At 42.5% G+C, this 18,393-nt stretch overlaps 2 protein-coding genes and 1 pseudogene across 4 annotated transcripts in view; 2 read left to right on the top strand and 1 right to left on the bottom strand.

Annotated features, from left to right (window-relative positions):
• EIF3A (eukaryotic translation initiation factor 3 subunit A) overlaps window positions 1–12,336 on the top strand; it is a 33,522-nt gene extending 21,186 nt beyond the window's left edge. Inside the window, exons 15-23 of one of the 2 annotated variants that reach the window (XM_082854558.1) lie at window positions 1,134–1,256; window positions 1,801–1,954; window positions 2,760–2,944; window positions 5,347–5,435; window positions 6,024–6,572; window positions 6,603–6,739; window positions 9,125–9,326; window positions 10,042–10,223; window positions 11,100–12,336. In XM_082854558.1, coding sequence (XP_082710684.1) covers window positions 1,134–1,256; window positions 1,801–1,954; window positions 2,760–2,944; window positions 5,347–5,435; window positions 6,024–6,572; window positions 6,603–6,739; window positions 9,125–9,326; window positions 10,042–10,223; window positions 11,100–11,329 — 1,851 coding nt within the window. In that variant the 3' untranslated portion in view covers window positions 11,330–12,336. Of the gene's footprint in view, window positions 1–1,133; window positions 1,257–1,800; window positions 1,955–2,759; window positions 2,945–5,346; window positions 5,436–6,023; window positions 6,740–9,124; window positions 9,327–10,041; window positions 10,224–11,099 lie in introns of both variants that reach the window. The other variant, XM_082854557.1, reaches the window with a different exon arrangement.
• Window positions 12,337–12,380: 44 nt separating this feature from the next.
• LOC309971415 (non-selective voltage-gated ion channel VDAC2-like) lies at window positions 12,381–13,861 on the top strand (annotated as a pseudogene). Its single transcript has one exon. The product of its transcript is annotated as a non-selective voltage-gated ion channel VDAC2-like (transcript).
• Window positions 13,862–17,367: 3,506 nt separating this feature from the next.
• Window positions 17,368–18,391, bottom strand: NANOS1 (nanos C2HC-type zinc finger 1; the record flags this gene model as incomplete). Its single annotated transcript, XM_082854984.1, has 1 exon — window positions 17,368–18,391. One exon carries the CDS (start codon window positions 18,389–18,391, stop codon window positions 17,516–17,518), a length of 876 nt encoding a protein of 291 aa, XP_082711110.1. The 3' UTR covers window positions 17,368–17,515.
• Between the last annotated feature and the right edge of the window lie 2 nt (window positions 18,392–18,393).

Genomic DNA, 18,393 nt, shown 5'->3' on the forward strand with positions numbered 1-18,393 from the left:
ACCTTAGCAGTCACTCCATTTTCTCTCCACTCCCTCAGCAGCCACTAATCTCCTTTCTGTCTCTAGACTTGCCTGTTCTGGATATTTCTTATAGATGGAGTCATACAGTCTGTTTTTTGGTGACTAAACAGCTCCTTCTATAGTTTTGTTAGTCTGTATTGTATGTATTTACCTAATGATACAAAAGCAACATTTGCAAATGCTTGTAGCGGCCACATTTGTAGTAAAAACGAGTGACCTCATTCCGGTTAAAAAAATAACCATAGGCAGGAGACAACACACAGCTATGGAGGCTGCCCCTCCTTCTTGGTTCCATTGGATTGTTGTCGTTCTGGGCCTAGTGTTGCCAGTTTTTCCAGTTTTTTTAGAAGTTGTAATTTGTGTGGTAATTCTTAAAATGTGTGAAATTAGAAAGAGAAAAGTGTTACAGACCAGCTAAAATGCTTAAGAGGATTTGCTCCATGTGCCCTGAAACCTTTTATTGTTTCACTTGGAGCACAAAGGAAAAGCCTTTCCTATATGAGTAATTCATCGTGCCTTAACCTCCAGTTTTTGTTTTTGTTTTTTTTTTTGGCGGTACGCGGGCCTCTCACTGCTGTGGCCTCTCCTGTTGCGGAGCACAGGCTCCGGATGCGCAGGCTCAGCGGCATGGCCCACGGGCCTAGCTGCTCCGCGGCATGTGGGATCTTCCCGGACATGTGGGATCTTCCCGGACCGGGGCACGAACCCGTGTCCCCTGCATCGGCAGGCGGACTCTTAACCACTGCGCCACCAGGGAAGCCCTCCAGTTGTTTTTAAGGAAGAAAATGCGTTAAATAATAAAGCCATAGTGCCTATTATACCATGAGGTATTTGTTATTTTGTTTTACTATATACATTTCTGTTTTTCCTCTATAAATGTTGTGGTACCATGGGGTTAAAACTGTTTCTTACAGATGCTCCAAGTTGTCTTTATCCATCTTCTGTCCCTGATTGTCTTCCTAGGGATGTGTTACCCTTCCATTTTTATGGCAGAATGGAAGGGGCAAAGGAACTTCCTGTAATTCTTCAAGAATATTTGTCAGGAATTGGGGATAAGTTAGTAAGCAGATAATGAATACTTTGACATTTAACTTTGTATCATATATTTGCAGATTACTACAATGCAGTTAGAACGGGAAAAGGCTCTTGAACATAAGAACCGAATGTCACGGATGCTTGAAGACAGAGATTTATTTGTAATGCGGCTCAAGGCAGCACGACAGTCTGTTTATGAGGTGAACTTACTGGTTTCAGGGAAACATCTATTCATGAGCTTTTGGGTTTTACCTTAAGGATTCTTCTTTAACCTTGGTGGTACATTCTGTCTTGAGCTAACATTTATAATCGTCATTCAAATAATATTTTAATAGAGGTATCTTGAAATTATTTTATAGGCCAAGTAACCATCACTATGAACAAATTGTTCTGAAGGTGAAAGTAGACTGCATAAAATTTGCTCTTGATACAGGCTTCTGTTTATTCTTTGATTCAGAAAGGAAAAAACTAGATCAAAGTGTCTGCTCTTAGTTTCTGACTTAATCATTTGATTTATTGTATAAAAATAAACCCACTGGGTATAGGTAATATTGTCAGTTAAAAATTTAAAAAATTCGACATGTGAGAACTTCAGTCATTTGGAAATTTGGTTTTTATACTTAATGGTTGCTTTCTGTGGTTCCACGAAACTTGCAATGATTTTGTAAACTTAAAACTTACTGCCAGTCTGTAGCCCTTGAAAATTTGATTGTTTTTTATTTTTTGGTAACCATTCAATTACAGGAAAAACTTAAACAGTTTGAAGAGCGATTAGCAGAAGAAAGGCATAATCGTTTGGAAGAACGTAAAAGACAACGTAAAGAAGAACGAAGAATAACCTATTATAGAGAAAAGGAAGAGGAGGAGCAGAGGAGGGCAGAAGAAAAAATGCTGAAAGGTAAAACTATATAGACAGACTGGAGGTACATGGGAAGGGTGGTGATAGTTCCAGTTTGTACAGTCTTACTTAGAAAATAGAGGAATGTGGAACCAAGATGATTGGCTTCTTTTCTTTTTTTTCCTTTTTTTGTTTTTTTGCGGTACGCGGGCCTCTCACTGTTGTGGCCTCTCCCGTTGCGGAGCACAGGCTCCGGATGCGCAGGCTCAGCGGCCATGGCTCACGGGCCCAGCTGCTCTGCGGCATGTGGGATCCTCCTGGACCGGGGCACGAACCCGTGTCCCCTGGATCGGCAGGCAGACTCCCAACCACTGCGCCACCAGGGAAGCCCAATGATTGGCTTCTTAACTGCAGCTAACTAGTTTTCAGGTTCTGACAACCCAGCTTGTAGTTTTCTGCAGTTTGTTATCTGTGAGGGTGTTAGGTCCTCTGCCAGCTTATTTCCACATTTTTGGTGTTCTTTTGAAAATTCTGCCTTTTTATTTTTTATCACTGTAGTCTATATAGTGTTAACATTTATTGAGCAACACATGCCAGATGAAGTCTCTCAGATGATCCTTTATCTGGCATCCCAGATGCTCAGGAGTTGGGGGAGGGCTGCTCCTTTAGTTGTGTTGAGCGGCATAATACTTGTGTTCTTGAATATTTCTGATATTCAAGTTTAACTGATTGTAAACTCTTTTAAAATTCTTAAAAAGAATTTCCTTCTACATTATGCTGCCTCTTTAATACCAGAGAAGTAGACCTAGCACTGGGGGAAGCGTGCAGGTAGGAGGCACACTTTATAACCTGATACGTTGTACAGAGCGGGAAGAGAGAGAGCGTGCTGAACGGGCGAAACGTGAGGAGGAGCTTCGAGAATATCAGGAGCGGGTAAAGAAATTAGAAGAGGTTGAAAGGAAAAAACGCCAAAGGGAGTTGGAAATTGAAGAAAGGGAACGTCGTAGAGAGGAGGAGAGAAGACTTGGTGATGATTCACTTTCTAGAAAGGTAAGTATAGACATCACTCTGTTTTTATGTGATGTGTGTTTATCAGCCAGGTCTCTTGCATGATGCGTTTGGTCAATGCACATGTCAGTGTCTGGGCTTGGTGTTTTAAATCACATTATTCACGTTTCTTTTTAAGTCTGGTATTGCTTTGTCTTCCCAAAGACAGAAGGTTCCTAGGGGCAGTGGGGAGGGGATTAGAGTTGTCTTAGCAAAGTTTGGATTTTATAATAGGCTTCAGTTTAGAATACTTAATTCAGTAAGAACTAATCCCATGAAACTAAGTATTTGACAAAAAGTAACACAGTCGTATGGAAGAGGGACTGTTTTGGTTCCTTGAAAGGAGTTACTGTGAATTAGGAGGATGATGTGAGGGTACTCAAAGATGGATCTGGGGGACCAGCAGTATTCAACATCCCTTTAGGAGCTTGGTAGAAATGCAGAATCTCAGGCCCAATGCCAAATCTTCTGATTCAGAGTCTGCATTTTAGCAAGAGTACCAGGTGATTCAAATGCTGGTCTAAATGTTTATTTTTAATACGCATTCATGTCCAAAACTGACCTGTGTTTCTCACTTTATCTTGTGTGAAGGGGGTATCTCTTTAATCCCCTCTTCTGGTGGTGACATTGTACCTACTTAACCACAGTGTTTTGAACCCCTCCCTCTCCATGCTGTCCCTGTGCTCCTGCCTTAATTCAGATTGTTTCTTTTGCCTGTATTACTTACTCGTCTTAACTATTTTCCCTGATCGTAATCTTCCCCAGCTTCACATCTTCCTCTATACAGTGGCCTGCTTGGTTTTTCATAATGCATATATGATTGTTACCCCTGCTCTTGGTTTCAAACCTTCCTTTGAGTGGTACTCATTGCTTAGAGCCAAAGGTAAAAAACATTCCTTAGCTGTCAGGGCCTTTTATGTTTATTGCTTTTTTCATTAGCTTCATCTATCACCATATTCTTCTTAGTCACCTGTACTTTAGCTATTCTGAGCTAGTTTTATGCTTTATCGTGTCTGTGACATCTGCCTGCATGCTCTTTGTTTTTCCTGGGATGTGTCCATGCTGCCCTTTAAATAAAATACTGCTTATTTTTTAAGGTTAGAGGTGAGTAGCTGGAGGTATGTGTGCCACACTTGTATCAAATGCTTAACTTTACTGGAGGACCTGCTACTAGTTATCTTTGTAGCCTTCAATTTGTTTTATAATATATAGATAAATTTTTAGTTTTGTTACTCTTGTTGCTAATTCCTATGAGTATTCTTTTTCTGTTGGGCACTAAGTGCTGTATGTGTGAAATCAGAGTTACAGTGTTTGATTTGCTACATCCTGTTAATTTGCTTCATCTTCTGAAGTAGATGAGGTAAATCACCCGTGGTTATGGGTCTCTAATTCTTTTCTTTTCATTAGTTTTTGAAATTCTGTGTTCGTCCTTTTTTTTGTTGTTTCTGTTTGTGGGCCCCCCTCTTCCCTTTCAGTTGGAGAGTCTTTAGTTATCTCTTAATGTTTAACATGGTAACTAGTATATGCGGCTTTATTCCTGACATTTGGTTTGGTGTTTTTATTTGCTTCCATGTCCCTGCCACTCACCCCTTCCTTTCTTTAAGCCAAACTTCAGAAGTTTTCTCAGCTCATTTGTTGTGCTTTTCTCTATTCTTTTAGTGATTACCATCTGTTCTTTTCAAAGTCTAAACTGCAGTGTGTAAATTTTGAGAACTCTTCCCTCTCTTCAGAACAGAACAAAATTTTGAGCACACCTTAAGTTTTATTGCCTCCAGTGCATTAAAACAATGCTAATCTCTCTATTTAGAAATCATTTAACAGTTTTACAACCTTGTTGGCAACATGATTTAGTTTAAAATATGTTTACACTGTTTATCACCTTTTCCCCTTTGCAGATAAGTTGTTTTGTAGAGTGTATATTTTATCAAGTATTTTTGTGTATGTCTCAAAAGAGGTTTTGTTTTTCTCTCTCAGTTGAATAATGGTTCATTGGTTCGGCCAGTTCAACGTCATCCTCCTCCAGAAGTTTATAGAGACCTGTGCTCAGGGTCCTAGTACATAATGGGAGGAGGGTTCTTGATAATAGTCTTGGTCGTGTTACTTTTGTAGATACTCTGCTTTATTCCTTGGAAGCTCTGAGCATATGGTCTGTTATTCACCCGTTTTGGCATGTGTGCCCTGTCAGTCAGGATTCAATTTACTTAGAGCAGATAGAATTTCCTTAACTTAGGGAAATTTTTTCTCCTTTTCTTCTGGCCTTTCAAAGTCCATCTCTTTTAAAGTTTCACTTATTCTTTTCATCTCTTTGTCCTCTTGTTACTGGCTCTTTGAGATTCCTGTTCAGTTTATATGTTGATCAGTAGTGTTGCTAATGTAGTGCCTCTCATTACCTTTGCTCAATGTAGGACCCTCGTTGGGGTGATAGAGATGCAGAAGGCACATGGAGAAAAGTACCTGAAGTAGATTCTGAGTGGAGAAGAGGCCCACCAGAGAAGTAAGTAGAGTTAAGGAAAATAGTACCAACAAATCATAGATCCTGTTAATATCTTATCAGTGTTTTTCTCATTTGGTTTATTTTGTAGGGGTGGGGAAAAGGGAGTCATGAAGAATTGTACACATGTCTGTTACTGAAATGTTTGCTTCAGTGCTGCTGTAATTACTGACTTATAAATATCTTGGGAAATATGTGCTTCAGTTTTTTTTTTCTTTTTAATTCCCTAAACTAATAGTATTGAGGTTAGAGTAAGAATGAACAGTTCCATAACATTTTTCTCATCGTTTTGAAAGCTTGTAGTAATAGATTTAGAAATTGCTAAGGTATTCCTCATAAAGTGCAGATAACCTTTTTTTTTTTTTTTTTGCAGATAACCTTTTAAAGGCACTTGTCTGCTTATTGGTTTAATTAATTGTTGATGTAAGATTTTGGATTCATGTTGTTTTTTAGTGGAACATACTCTTTTAGGAGTAGGATTAATGAATTTAGACTGAAGTGATTTTTAGAAGTGAGTAACATCACTCCCAAAAAGATCACCTGCTTTTAAGAAAATTTACTCTTAAAGATGTTTGGGTTGTTACTCTGTAGGGAGTGGAGACGTGGAGAAGGGCGGGATGAAGAGAGGCCTCAAAGAAGAGATGAAGATCGACCAAAGCGTTTGGGGGATGAAGAAGAGAGAGAGTCCTCTCTTAGACCAGATGATGATCGGGTTCCCCGGCGTGGCATGGATGACGACAGAGGCCCAAGACGTGGTCCTGATGAAGATCGGTTCTCTCGCCGAGGGGCAGACGATGACCGGCCTTTTTGGCGTAATGCAGATGACGACAGGCCTCCCAGACGAATTGGCGATGAAGACAGGGCTAGCTGGCGTCAGGCGGATGATGACAGACCACCTAGACGAGGACTGGATGAGGACAGAGGCAGCTGGCGAACAGCTGATGAGGACAGAGGACCTAGGCGTGGGCTGGATGAGGACCGGGGGCTGCGCCGAGGAGGTGCGGATGAGGAGAGGTCATCCTGGCGGAACGCTGATGACGACCGTCCCAGGCGGGGCGTGGATGATGACCGGGGTCCCAGGCGTGGGCTGGATGATGATCGAGGACCTTGGCGGAATACCGACGATGACAGATTTTCCAGGCGCGGTGCAGATGATGACAGATTTTCCAGGCGCGGTGCAGATGATGACAGGGGGCCTTGGAGAAACACAGATGATGATAGGATCTCAAGACGGGCTGATGACGATCGGATTCCCAGAAGGGGTGATGACTCAAGACCTGGTCCCTGGAGACCATTTGTCAAACCAGGTAAAATTCTGGTATTCAAGAAACCAAATTGGATGCTTTATAGATGTAATCTGCTTGATTTGTTTGCAAATACAACGTGAAATTCTACACCAGCTAATCTCCACTGTTCTGTAGAGGATAGCAAGTTATTTCAAACAAGGAGATCAGATCTCAGGTGACAAATTACAGTTTGATTGTTAAGTAAGAAGCGTTCTTTTCAAATGCAAAAAGTGAAATTTTAACAGGCTTATGACAGAGGTTGGGCCATGTTACTACGATTTTTAGATAAACTGGTCTTTTATCTTTCCTTGAATATTTCTGCAGTGACTTTTATGTCAAAAGCTTGCCTCTGAGATCTTTCACACCAAAACAACTAGCTTCACCTGCTTTACTGCTTTAGTGATACATGCACTTTGTTTTCCTTCTTCCTTGTTGACTGCTTCTTTGAGGGCCCTTCCTTCTGTACCCGTCCCTAAGTATCGGTGTTCTTCAGGTTCTGTCCTGGACTAGCCTCCTCATATAAATAATGAAAAACAAAATATACTTAACTAAACATTTATCTGTACTCTTGCCAACCATGGGATTATGTTCATGAGAGGAGCCCATTTCTTTACTTTGTCAGTCTTAGGCCTGCTCATCCTTTCATACTTTTTATTATTCTTGAGTAATGTATACAGGTCTGTGACTTCTGCTACTGTCTTCTCCAGATGACTTCTCCCCTTACCTTCAGACCTGTGTTTCCAACTTTATATTGCACCTGTAAGTGTTACTGACACTTCCAACTCAACCCATCAAAACTGAACCCCCGCCTTCTCCAATACACACACACATACACACTTCAGGGGCACCACTGTCCATCTAATTGTATAAGATGGGAGTTCTTTGCTCTTTCATCCTTTTTCTTCCATCTTTTCAGTAACCATTGTAATTTGTTCTAAATGCAGATTTGAGCAGCTTCCTGCCCTTTATCCTTAGTGGTTTCTGTGGCATACTTGTGCTTCTTCTCACTTCATTCCACTGTGAAGCTTTGTGACTTTGAGAAAGCCACCTAACTTTTCTGTGCCTTGTGTAAAATGGGGATAATAGTATAGTAGATTCTCATTAATTCGTGATAGTTAATGTAATATAAAGTCAGTGAATACTGAACCATTGCTCTTAAGGGAAGTACCAGGTTAGGTTTCTGTGAGCCCTCTGGTCAGTTTTTCAAGCAGTCAGCACATAACCTTGTTTTATTTTTCTGTTTAAAGACACTTTATTTAATGTATGTTATTGATTCATTAGCGTTGAACTTATGGCCAACAGCACTGTAACTCATTCCTGAAAGAAGCTTATCTAACACATTTACTTTTTCCCTAAGGCATATCCATTGCCTTCTTGTGCTTGGGACTGCTGGGGCGTAGGGCTGGTAGTGCACTTAAAAACTGAAATCACCAACAGAAAGCACAAAAATGTGGTACTAACTAGATCACCAAAAGGCTACTTGTTTAAAGTAGGAGAGCTGCAGCAAGAAAACAGCATTGTCTTGTTTGTCCTCAGCTGAGAACAGGCCCGTCAGGCGACTCAAATATTTCGCCACTCTGTATGTGTCTGCGAGTGACTTGTAAAAGTGCTAGAGTATTAATTTTGGGATTATAGATTTTAGCAAGTAGCAAATTAGCAAGTATGGAATAATCTGCTTAGCTCAGCACTATGGGTAGGATTGAATGAGCTAATACAGGCAGAGGCGTTAGACTAGTTCTGTGGCACACAGTAATATAAATGTTAGTGACAATAATAATTATTAGCCTTGCAGCTGTGATACATTTTCATTGAAATCTCTGCTTCCTTTGGTTTCTTTTTGTGCATGCGTGTGTATGTGTGTGTACATGTATATATTGTTTCTGGATTTGGACATCCCATGGCTAAGTGTGAGATATTGAGCAGGGCCAAAGGATTTATCCTTATTTCAGGACTTTTTATGAGTGGTAAATGGTGAGGGGCATGAATGTGAAAGGAAAGAGTCTTTAGTTAGAAAGGTTTTGAAAATGTTGCAAGGTATAAATGAACTAGTAGTTGGGGTTCTGCCTCTCAGAGGTCTAGATCCTACCCCTTACCCTTTGAGTTTTCTGCTTAAATGACTTGTCTTTACCGTCAGAACAGATTTTTATCCCTGAAATCTCTGCATATGGAACATTTAACCCAGGCTATAAAAGTTCCTATATGTTATATGTTAGAAAAACAATAATAGGTAGTCATAAATAGGAGTTGGTGGTTCCATGAAATGAGGTAAATGAATTGAGTTGGTGTTTTAAAAATGAGGCAGAGCGTCTTCATTAGCATCTGTAATGGTGATGGGTTAACGTCAAGATTTATGGCTGCCAGTCTGTTTCTTGAGTGGAAATTTTTTTTCTTTTTTTAAAAACGTAGGTGGATGGAGAGAGAAAGAAAAAGCCAGAGAAGAGAGTTGGGGTCCACCTCGAGAATCGAGACCATCAGAAGACCGTGAATGGGATAGGGAAAAAGAGAGAGACCGAGATAATCAAGATCGTGATGAGAACGACAGGGATCCGGAGAGAGAAAGAGACAGAGAGAGAGATGGGGATCGAGAGGACCGCTTCAGACGGCCAAGGTTTGATATTCTAATTAAAAAAAAAGTGTCATTACAGTTAGGATGCTTTTAATGCTCTCTTATGCATTCCCAACTATTTTTGAAAAATGGTGCTCATCCCCTTCACTTCCCCCAATTTATCTAGTAGAATCATAGTGTAGATTTAAAAAAAATTAGAGGTCATCTTAATTGAACCAGTTCCCTCTCTACAGAGTGAGGACATGGAGGCTGGAGCTGTGTGGCTGGCTGTGGGCTGTGTAGCTCTATGGCAGTGGAACCAATCGAGGTTCTTCACTGCCAGTTGCTTTTCCCTTGTGGTTGAGGTCAGTTTATTGCCTTTAAATTATTAAAAGCCTCTTTACTTTTATTAGTAGTAAGAATTCTAGCTTACTTCCTCTGGTCAAAGTGGCTTTGTACTAATCTAGACCAGTACAGTAGTACAGTTCAGTACAGTTTCCTGCAAGGATGAAAATGTCCTGTATATGTAATGTTTGTCTGGTAACCAGCAGTCACGTTTGACTGTTGAGCATTTGGAGTGAGTAATGACTACTGTGTTGGACAGTGCAGAGCCAGGTGTTCTCATTTGACCTCCATGCCTGAGGCATCAGTTGGAGGTCAAGTCACGAGTTTAAACTATTCCTGTTACTATTTGCTAACTTGGATGTGATATATTCACTTAAAATTAACCTGTAGAGTCTAATGACAGAACTTAACGTGTCATTTTGAATGGCTACAGGGATGAAGCTGGCTGGAGAAGAGGACCAGCTGAGGAATCTTCAAGCTGGAGAGATGCAAGTCGTCGTGACGACAGGGAGCGGGATGACCGCCGTCGGGAGAGGGATGAGCGCCGTGATCTGAGAGAGAGGCGAGATGACAGAGACCGAAGAGGACCTCCTCTCAGACCAGAGCGTGAGGAAGGTAGAGATGTTCTTTCTGTATGACCGCTGAACCCTGGAGAGCCATAATATATGAGGGAATTTGGGGTTTTGCTATGTCTTAAATTTGTATGAACACCAAAAACAAGATGGACACGTAGATCTTTTATTTCATTTAGAGTTCAAGGTTCTCACAAACTTACTCACCGGTTGCTTTGTGAAGTTTAGCTCATCTTTAAATTTAAAGTATAGTAGTAGACTAATTCAATGGTGTAGTAAGCAATACCTATATTGATTTTACAAAAAGAGTTTATTTTATGTAAAGAAGGAAAGAAGTAAGGTCCTGGTAGATAAGCACAAAGTGTAAAACATTCTTCCTCTGGAATTGTAACAATGGAAGCTTTAGTAAAAAATGCTTTGTTTAAAATGACCGTAGCACTTACGTAGTTGCCTCACAAGCTTTTACTATTTGGTTTGTTACAAACCAGATTGTAAGGGTATTTCTTCTTTGATAGCCGTAATGAAATATATTGTTTCATTTATTTGCTGTTAAATCTTCTTCAACAGGAGCCAAAAATCCTTTAAAAAATTTTTATTCAGCCAGATTTTTGTCACCTTATCCTAAATTAAAAAAAAAATTAGGACACTTCCCAGGCCGGTGATTTCTTCTTGCTTGCAACTTATATTTCTAAGTCTGTATATTGTTTTGAAGGTTTTTCAGAAATTGTATCAAAATGATTAAAGTGTATTTATTTAGCTTTTATTGTTTTGTTTTGTTTTTTTAAATGATTCTCTATCACTATCTTCAGTACAGGATTTCCAAGTAATTTGAGGCATTCCTTTTGCTTCAGTTCTGTTTAGTCTGAGCTAATAGCATACAGTACAAATTTATTCTCTCTCCTTTTTTTTAAATTAAAAGTAAGTTCTTGGAGACGTGCTGATGACAGGAAAGATGACCGGGCAGAAGAGCGGGATGCCCCTCGTCGTGTTCCTCCTGCAGCTCTTTCAAGAGATCGAGAAAGAGATCGAGACCGAGACAGAGAGGGTGAAAAAGAGAAGACCTCATGGAGAGCTGAGAAAGATAGGGAATCTCTTCGTCGCACTAAAAATGAGACTGATGAAGATGGATGGACCACAGTACGACGTTAAATCTCAAGATAATGGACTCAGACTCATGTCTTCACATAGGTTTGATCACATTCAAGGAATTATTATACTTGTGCTTCAACCAATCTAAATTGGACTCTTTAATGTCTCACCATAACACAAAAAGCATGAACTTGTATTAACCCTATGTAATAGGTTGATCATGCACCGTATCCACAGAAGGTTGGAAAACCATGCCATTTTTTGGAATTTGAGGTGTTGCATTGTTTCATCAATCATTTGTTTACAAAAAAGAAAAACTAAAAAATAAATTTAAAATGGGAATTCTTCAGGTATTCAGTAACACCCGTATCTTGGTATAGAACTGATCTTTTTTCTTTGATGTTGAAATACCTGATATTAATTTGGAATGAAGTAAGATTCTGTTATAGAAAATGTATTTGAAGACGCTAAAGCAGAGAGCTGAAACAATTCTCACACCACTAGCGGTTGAGACGTACCTCTAGGTATTTTGAGGTATTTACTATTTACTAAATTTAGAAAGTTTTTAGGTTTACTGTAAGTGCAGTAAGCATTACACACACCGGATACAAAGGAATTTTCGGTAGATTTTACTTGAGAGAAGGTGAGTATAAACCAATTTGCAGTCATTATTGTAATGACAAGAATACTGCTAAAGTGTGAATCCAGAACAGATACATACAGCTTTTACATTTTAAAGCATTTGGTAAACTGTTGCTGAGTTTTTTTCTGTTGCCAATAGCAAACCGCTTTTCCATTTATGGAGAATTCATGCCTTTCAAGCATTTTAAATATGACAATATTTATAAATGTGTGGTTTGGAGGAATTGTTTAAATTGTTTTTCCTAATTTCCTTTCTCTTCGGGATAGATTCTTTCACCAGGTAATTTGTAGTAATGACTGTGTTGACTTCAATTCTGGAGTGTAGTAGCTATGTTAAAGATTAACTATTTGGTCTTATTGAAGCCAACACAGAACTTGCTGCTGTGTTTTTTCTTCAATGATAAATAAAATACTTAGAGAATTTGTTTTAGTGTTGATTTGTGGTTACAGTCAAAGTGTTTTGTTTATAATGCTGAGCTTGCGTATTCAGTTGAGGTTTTTTCACTTGAGTTTCTACCAGTGCTGTTAAATTTTTCACTGTTGGGTATCAAAGAACATAACCTAAATATAACAGAAAGCAAACGTGGCTAGGATGTTTCCACTAAAACGTCCTCCTCTGTTCCTTGATGAACCCCTTAGTTTCCTTGTAAAGCTGTCCTCTGTGTGAGTATGGTGTGTGTGCAGTACATCTTGGGTTTTCCCTTGAAATTAGAAAAATCATAATTGGTTTCACAGAATGTTAGTTGCAAATTTATAGTGGCTGTAGGCACTTACATTCTTCCTGGTGTGAGTAGTGGTGAGAATTTCTGTTGGTATAGCCCTAAGGCCAGAAGAGGGAGTCTTGATGCTTTTTTAAAACTTAATCAGATGCAGCCTCTCCTTTTCGACGTTAACAATGATAGAAACCACTTTAGAGCTGCAGCCGGACCCCGAGCGAGCCGAGCAGCCTCAGCTGCTAGCGGGGTGGCAGCTGTGCCTCCCCCTCCCCCCCCAGGAGACCACCGGATCACCTCTCCCCTTGGCCTCGCCATAGCGACCTACGGACAGAACTGCCCGCGGCCAATGTGTATTCCTCCATCATATGCTGACCTTGGCAAAGCTGCCAGAGATATTTTCAACCAAGGATTTGGTTTTGGGTTGGTGAAACTGGATGTGAAAACAAAGTCATGCAGTGGAGTGGAATTCTCAACATCTGGTTCATCTAATGCAGACGCTGGTAAAGTTACCGGGACCTTGGAGACCAAATATAAATGGTGTGAGTGTGGTCTGACTTTCACAGAAAAGTGCAACACTGATAATACTCTGAAATCGCTCTTGAAGACCACATTTGTCAAGGTTTGAAACTGACATTTGATACCACCTTTTCACCAAACACAGGAAGAAACGTGGTAAAATCAAGTCTTCTTACAAGAGGGAGTGTATAAACCTTGGTTGTGGTGTTGACTTTGCTGGACCTGCAATCCACGGTTCAGCAGTCTTTGGTTATGAGGGCTGGCTTGCTGGGTACCAGATGACCTTTGATAGTGCCAAGTCAAAGCTGACAAGGAATAACCTTGCAGTGGGCTACAGGACTGGGGACTTCCAGCTGCACACTAAGGTCAATGATGGGATGGAATTTGGAGGATCAGTTTATCAAAAAGTATGTGAAGATCTTGACACTTCATTAAACCTTGCTTGGACATCAGGAACCAACTGCACTCGCTTTGGCATTGCAGCCAAATATCGTTTGGATCTCACTGCCTCCATTTCTGCAAAAGTCAACAACTCCAGTTCAGTTGGAATGGGCTACACTCAGACTCTGAGGCCTGGTGTGAAACTTAACTGTCTGCTCTGGTAGATGGGAAGAGCATTAATGCTGGGGGCCACAACCTTGGGCTTGCCCTGGAGCTGGAGGCTTTAATCCAGCTGAAAGAAACCTCTGGGAATGGATATCAGAAGACATGGCCTTAATATATTTCCAGTGTCACCAGCAGGCTTCCCCCGCCTCCACCCAGGAAGGTGATCAAACCAAAGGATGATCTAAAGAGCTGTGTCTTAAATATTTAGGCAGTTACTTGTTAGCTGGTTTCTAGTTGAATTGGTTATCTAGTTACCAATGCTGCAGTCGTGCAGTCACCTCTACATTATCTAAATGTATTTAACTGTTAAATGCACTACCCACCAATAATGAAATAGACCTTTATGAAAACTGAAAAAAAAACATTTTTCTTAATATCTGGATTTCAAACAAGTGAAAGTCTTAAAAGGTCCTCTTTTGTGAGGAGAGGGTCTTTCCTTTTTTAACAAGTGAAAAAACTTGGGGCAGTAACCTGCTCTGTCTTAAGTTACTAGAACAGGACTGTGCCTGGGCCATCACAGATAGGCCGCAGCAGACGATTCATTTACGCTGGTTTGTTTAGATGAGTTACAGATGCGTGTCCCAAGTTCTTTGTCTTGGGTATTGGAATCAGAGCACAGAGTAAAGGCAGAATAGTCTGCAGCTGCTGTGATCCTGCTCTTAGGTTTCCACTCTCAAGGCCTCACCACCTTACCCCCTACCCCACTGTTTATTCACAGGTGTCAAAGGAAAGCTGAACGACCAACCTACTCACTGTCTTCCATGTTGCCAGTGGTTTCTGCATTTTTATTTTTATTATTTATTATTTTTTTTGCGGTATGTGGGCCTCTCACTGTTGTTGTGGCCTCTCCCATTGCGGAGCACAGGCTCTGGACGCGCAGGCTCAGCGGCCCCGTGGCATGTGGGATCTTCCCGGACCGCGGCACGAACTCGTGTCCCCTGCATCAGCAGGCGGACTCTCAACCACTGCGCCACCGGGGAAGTCTGACTTCTGCATTTTTAGATGGGGGTATTATTTGTGTCAATATGGATGGGTCTGAGGGCAGAGACAACGGCCCAAAAAAGACTTGACATCCTAGTAGTTGTCCATAGTGGCTACCAGGAGGAGGTCGGCGCCTAGTAGTTGTCCATAGTGGCTACCAGGAGGAGGTCGGCGCCTATATGGTGTGGCATGATTTGGCTGTAGACTGATTCATGATTTCATAAGTCTAATTGAAATTAATTAGGAAATTAATGGAATGTTCATATTGTAGCTAAGAACAGATTAGAAAATTAGGACTAACACTGAAATTTTTCTTTGAAGTACATGTGTATTTGTGGTATAATTTTAAAATATAAAGCAGTCTGTGCCTGCACAGTTGGTGAAGCTCTTTTGAGGATTCCATACTTTTTTTTTTGGCCAAATATGCAGTCTGTTCTTATGAAAACAACTTCATCACACTATTGTGGATACTTTTTAACACTTCAAAAAATTGGGTTTCTTTTACCCTAAATTTAGCTTTTCAAGTGTTTAAAACATGTTTCAGATTGAGAGTTGCTTTTAAATGCATTAGCGTGGTTAGTAAACTTTTCGTAAGAGATCTCTGCAAAACTACTGATATTCCCTGTTCATGCGTAAAATACTGGGAGTTAAAGTTAGCTGGAGAACGGGCAGATTTGGGGGCTGATTATGGTTATAAGTCACCTTAACCATATCTTCTGGTCTGGAGAATGCACCTCTCAGTTAATGATGACTCTTGAAAGGTACAATTAGAGCAGTGGCAAGAGGTAACAGGAATTCATGTTGACCTGAAAACTCCTTAAAAAGCAAGTCTAATTTAAACTGGTATGTTTTCTAGCAAAACTGAAGAAAATAAGTTAATTTCATGGTTTTATTAAGCTACTTGAGTTTAGGCCTAGTCAAGTGGATTATCTTTTCCTGACCAAGAAATCGTCCTGTCCATACCCCGCCCATGCACCTTCCTTTGACCAATAAACGCTCATAGCTATCCCCAGTGTTATTTTTTTTTTTTTTTTTTTTGCGGTACGCGGGCCTCTCACTGTTGTGGCCTCTCCCGTTGCGGAGCACAGGCTCCGGACGCGCAGGCCCAGCGGCCATGGCTCACGGGCCCAGCCGCTCTGCGGCATGTGGGATCTTCCCGGACCGGGGCACGAACCCGTGTCCCCTGCATCGGCAGGCGGACTCTCAACCACTGTGCCACCAGGGAAGCCCCCCCAGTGTTACAGCAGCTTCAAAGGATGTTCAAATCAGGCAAATTGGCTGTGGAGGAAGTTAGTTTTTTTTACCATGAAAGCAGTCTAATTTTTAATAACCTAGCTAAGCTCTCCTGGAACCTCTATAAGACTAAATTTGCTGGTATTTTCAGAGAGTGATTTTATACATTTCAGATGACTTCATCTTAATTCATTTCCATTTTTGCCTTCTGTGTCTGTCCTGATGGTAGATATGGCATGGTGCTCACTACAGTGGATTTGAAAATGAGGGTGGGAGGTTAAAGTAGGAGTCAAGCACCTTTGCTAAGAATTAGATTTAATCTCATTTATGGATAACTGGTGGGATTCCAGAAAGAGAAGGGTAATCTTCCAGTGAGAATGGGAACATGAGAGAGGCTGTGTTCCTTGTCTCCCGCCCTCCCCCCCACAATAGTTCCTTTAATTAGTGTTTATACCAGTTTGAGGACTGCCTCTGATGCTTAAAGCCAACACAGCCCAGAGTGGAACCTTCCTGAACCCAGGTTATTACATTGACCTTCCAGAGCTCAAAGGATTCCATCTTACATTTAGTTTGAGAGGCAACAGCTGGAATGAGCTTTCCACTATTCAGGAACCCTGAAATTGAGCAATTCAGGCAGTGAATTAATACTACTCCCTTTTGATCTGAAGAATAACAAATGTTTTGCAAAACTGGAATGGGGTGGGGGGCATAGACAAAAGGCCAAGTACCAGAGTTAAAGGCAAGATTAATGAATTAACATACTGTATAAATGCACACGTTTTTTTAAACAGCACCATTTTCAAGTGTGTACACAACATTATAACTTGGCACGACTTTTAAAGGTGGAAAACACTAGTTGCTCGTTCAGTAATAAAAGATCTGGTACATAAAAGGATAAGGAGCTGTATTCTACCTGCTACATCCAGCTAGGACAGAAACAAGCCACAAGGAGGGAACACCCACCCAAACTAATACTGGAAAGTTTACTAAGCCTTCACTTAATGATGCTACCAGGCAGGGGGGCTTGCTTCGCCTGGAATTATAATAACTGATTAAGGACAACAGAAATATTACTTGTTTCAAACAATAAAAGTCATTTTGCTGACATTCCATAAAATCGCCAGTTAAGAGGCTTTTAAAAAAATATTCTAGACCTAATAAAGTGCCTCCATTCATAAAATTAAACATCCAAGATTAGACTGAGACAATTTCATACTGATGCGCATCTAAAATAGGTCGACGTATAAATAAACAGCGCCTCTAAGTTGCCACATTTCAGTTAGCGGAATACCCAGCCTTCACCGTCTGGATGTGCACAAACCAGAGATAAATCAAGACTTTAGCGTCTACTCTCAACCGCTCTTCGACAGGAAAGTACTCAGTACCGTCGGCTTCCTTTGAGAAAACCAAGACGACATCCCAAGTTAAGCCAACTGCTGAACTCCATGCTCCCCAGCAGCAAGGGAGAGAGAGTGCGCAGACCAAATACGAGAGTGGGCAGGCGGCGACCCTGGTGGCGTCAGGTGGCAGCAGCAGACCGGAGCCCGGGTCCTCAACGCAGCTTCTTGCCGGGCAGGCCGTCCCTGGCGCTGCGCGGCGGCGGGCGGGTGGCGGGCGGCGGCGGCACTTTGGAGAGCGGACAGTACTTGATGGTGTGTGCGTTGTCACCACTGGCGCCGCACAGGGGGCACGTGTAGCGGCGCAGCACGGGGCACAGCACTCGCCCGTCGGGTCCCTTCAGGATGTGGGTGGTGTAGAGCGCCACCGCCTCTTTGTTGTTCCGGCAGAACACACACACCTGCAGCTCGGGCTTGAGCAGCCGGGCGGCGGCCGCCCCGGAGGCGGCGTGCAGCCTGGGCTCAGCCGCCCACGCCGCGGCCCGCTCCTCGCGCGGCGCCACTTCGGCGGTGGCAGCAGCGGCGGGGGCGCAGCCCAGCAGCACGGCGGCGGCGCGACTAGCGAACGGGCTCAGCTCGGCAAAACGCTCCTCCAGCAGCCCGGCCTCGGCGGGGTCCGCGCACAGCTCTAGCGTGCGCAGCTCCAGCGCGCCCCCCAGGTAGCGGCCCCGGGATCCCGGCTCGTCGCTGTCGTCGTCGTCGTCGTCCTCGTCGTAGTCGGGCGGCCCCAGCGCGGGCCCCAGTGTCCCGGGCCCGGCCCCAGCGTGGGGGGAGCAGCACGACGAGGAAGAAGAGGAGGGCGGGGAACCCTCGCCGCCACCGTCCCCGCCGCGGGCGCAGCCGAAGCGCGGCTCGCCGTCCACCGCCTTGGTGATGAGCGTGGCGAGCCCCAGGTAGTCGTTCCACGAGCTGAAGGGTTGCGGGTGCACTGGGCGCTGGGAGCTCACGTAGCGGGCGCTAGGCACGAGCGCCATGGGCGGGGGTGCACGGCCGCGGCGGGGCGAGCGGGGCGTCCAGGGAAAAGCCTCCATGG

The sequence above is a fragment of the Leucopleurus acutus genome (genome assembly GCF_964270905.1).
Source record: "Leucopleurus acutus genome assembly, chromosome: 14".
NCBI lineage: Eukaryota > Metazoa > Chordata > Mammalia > Artiodactyla > Delphinidae > Leucopleurus > Leucopleurus acutus.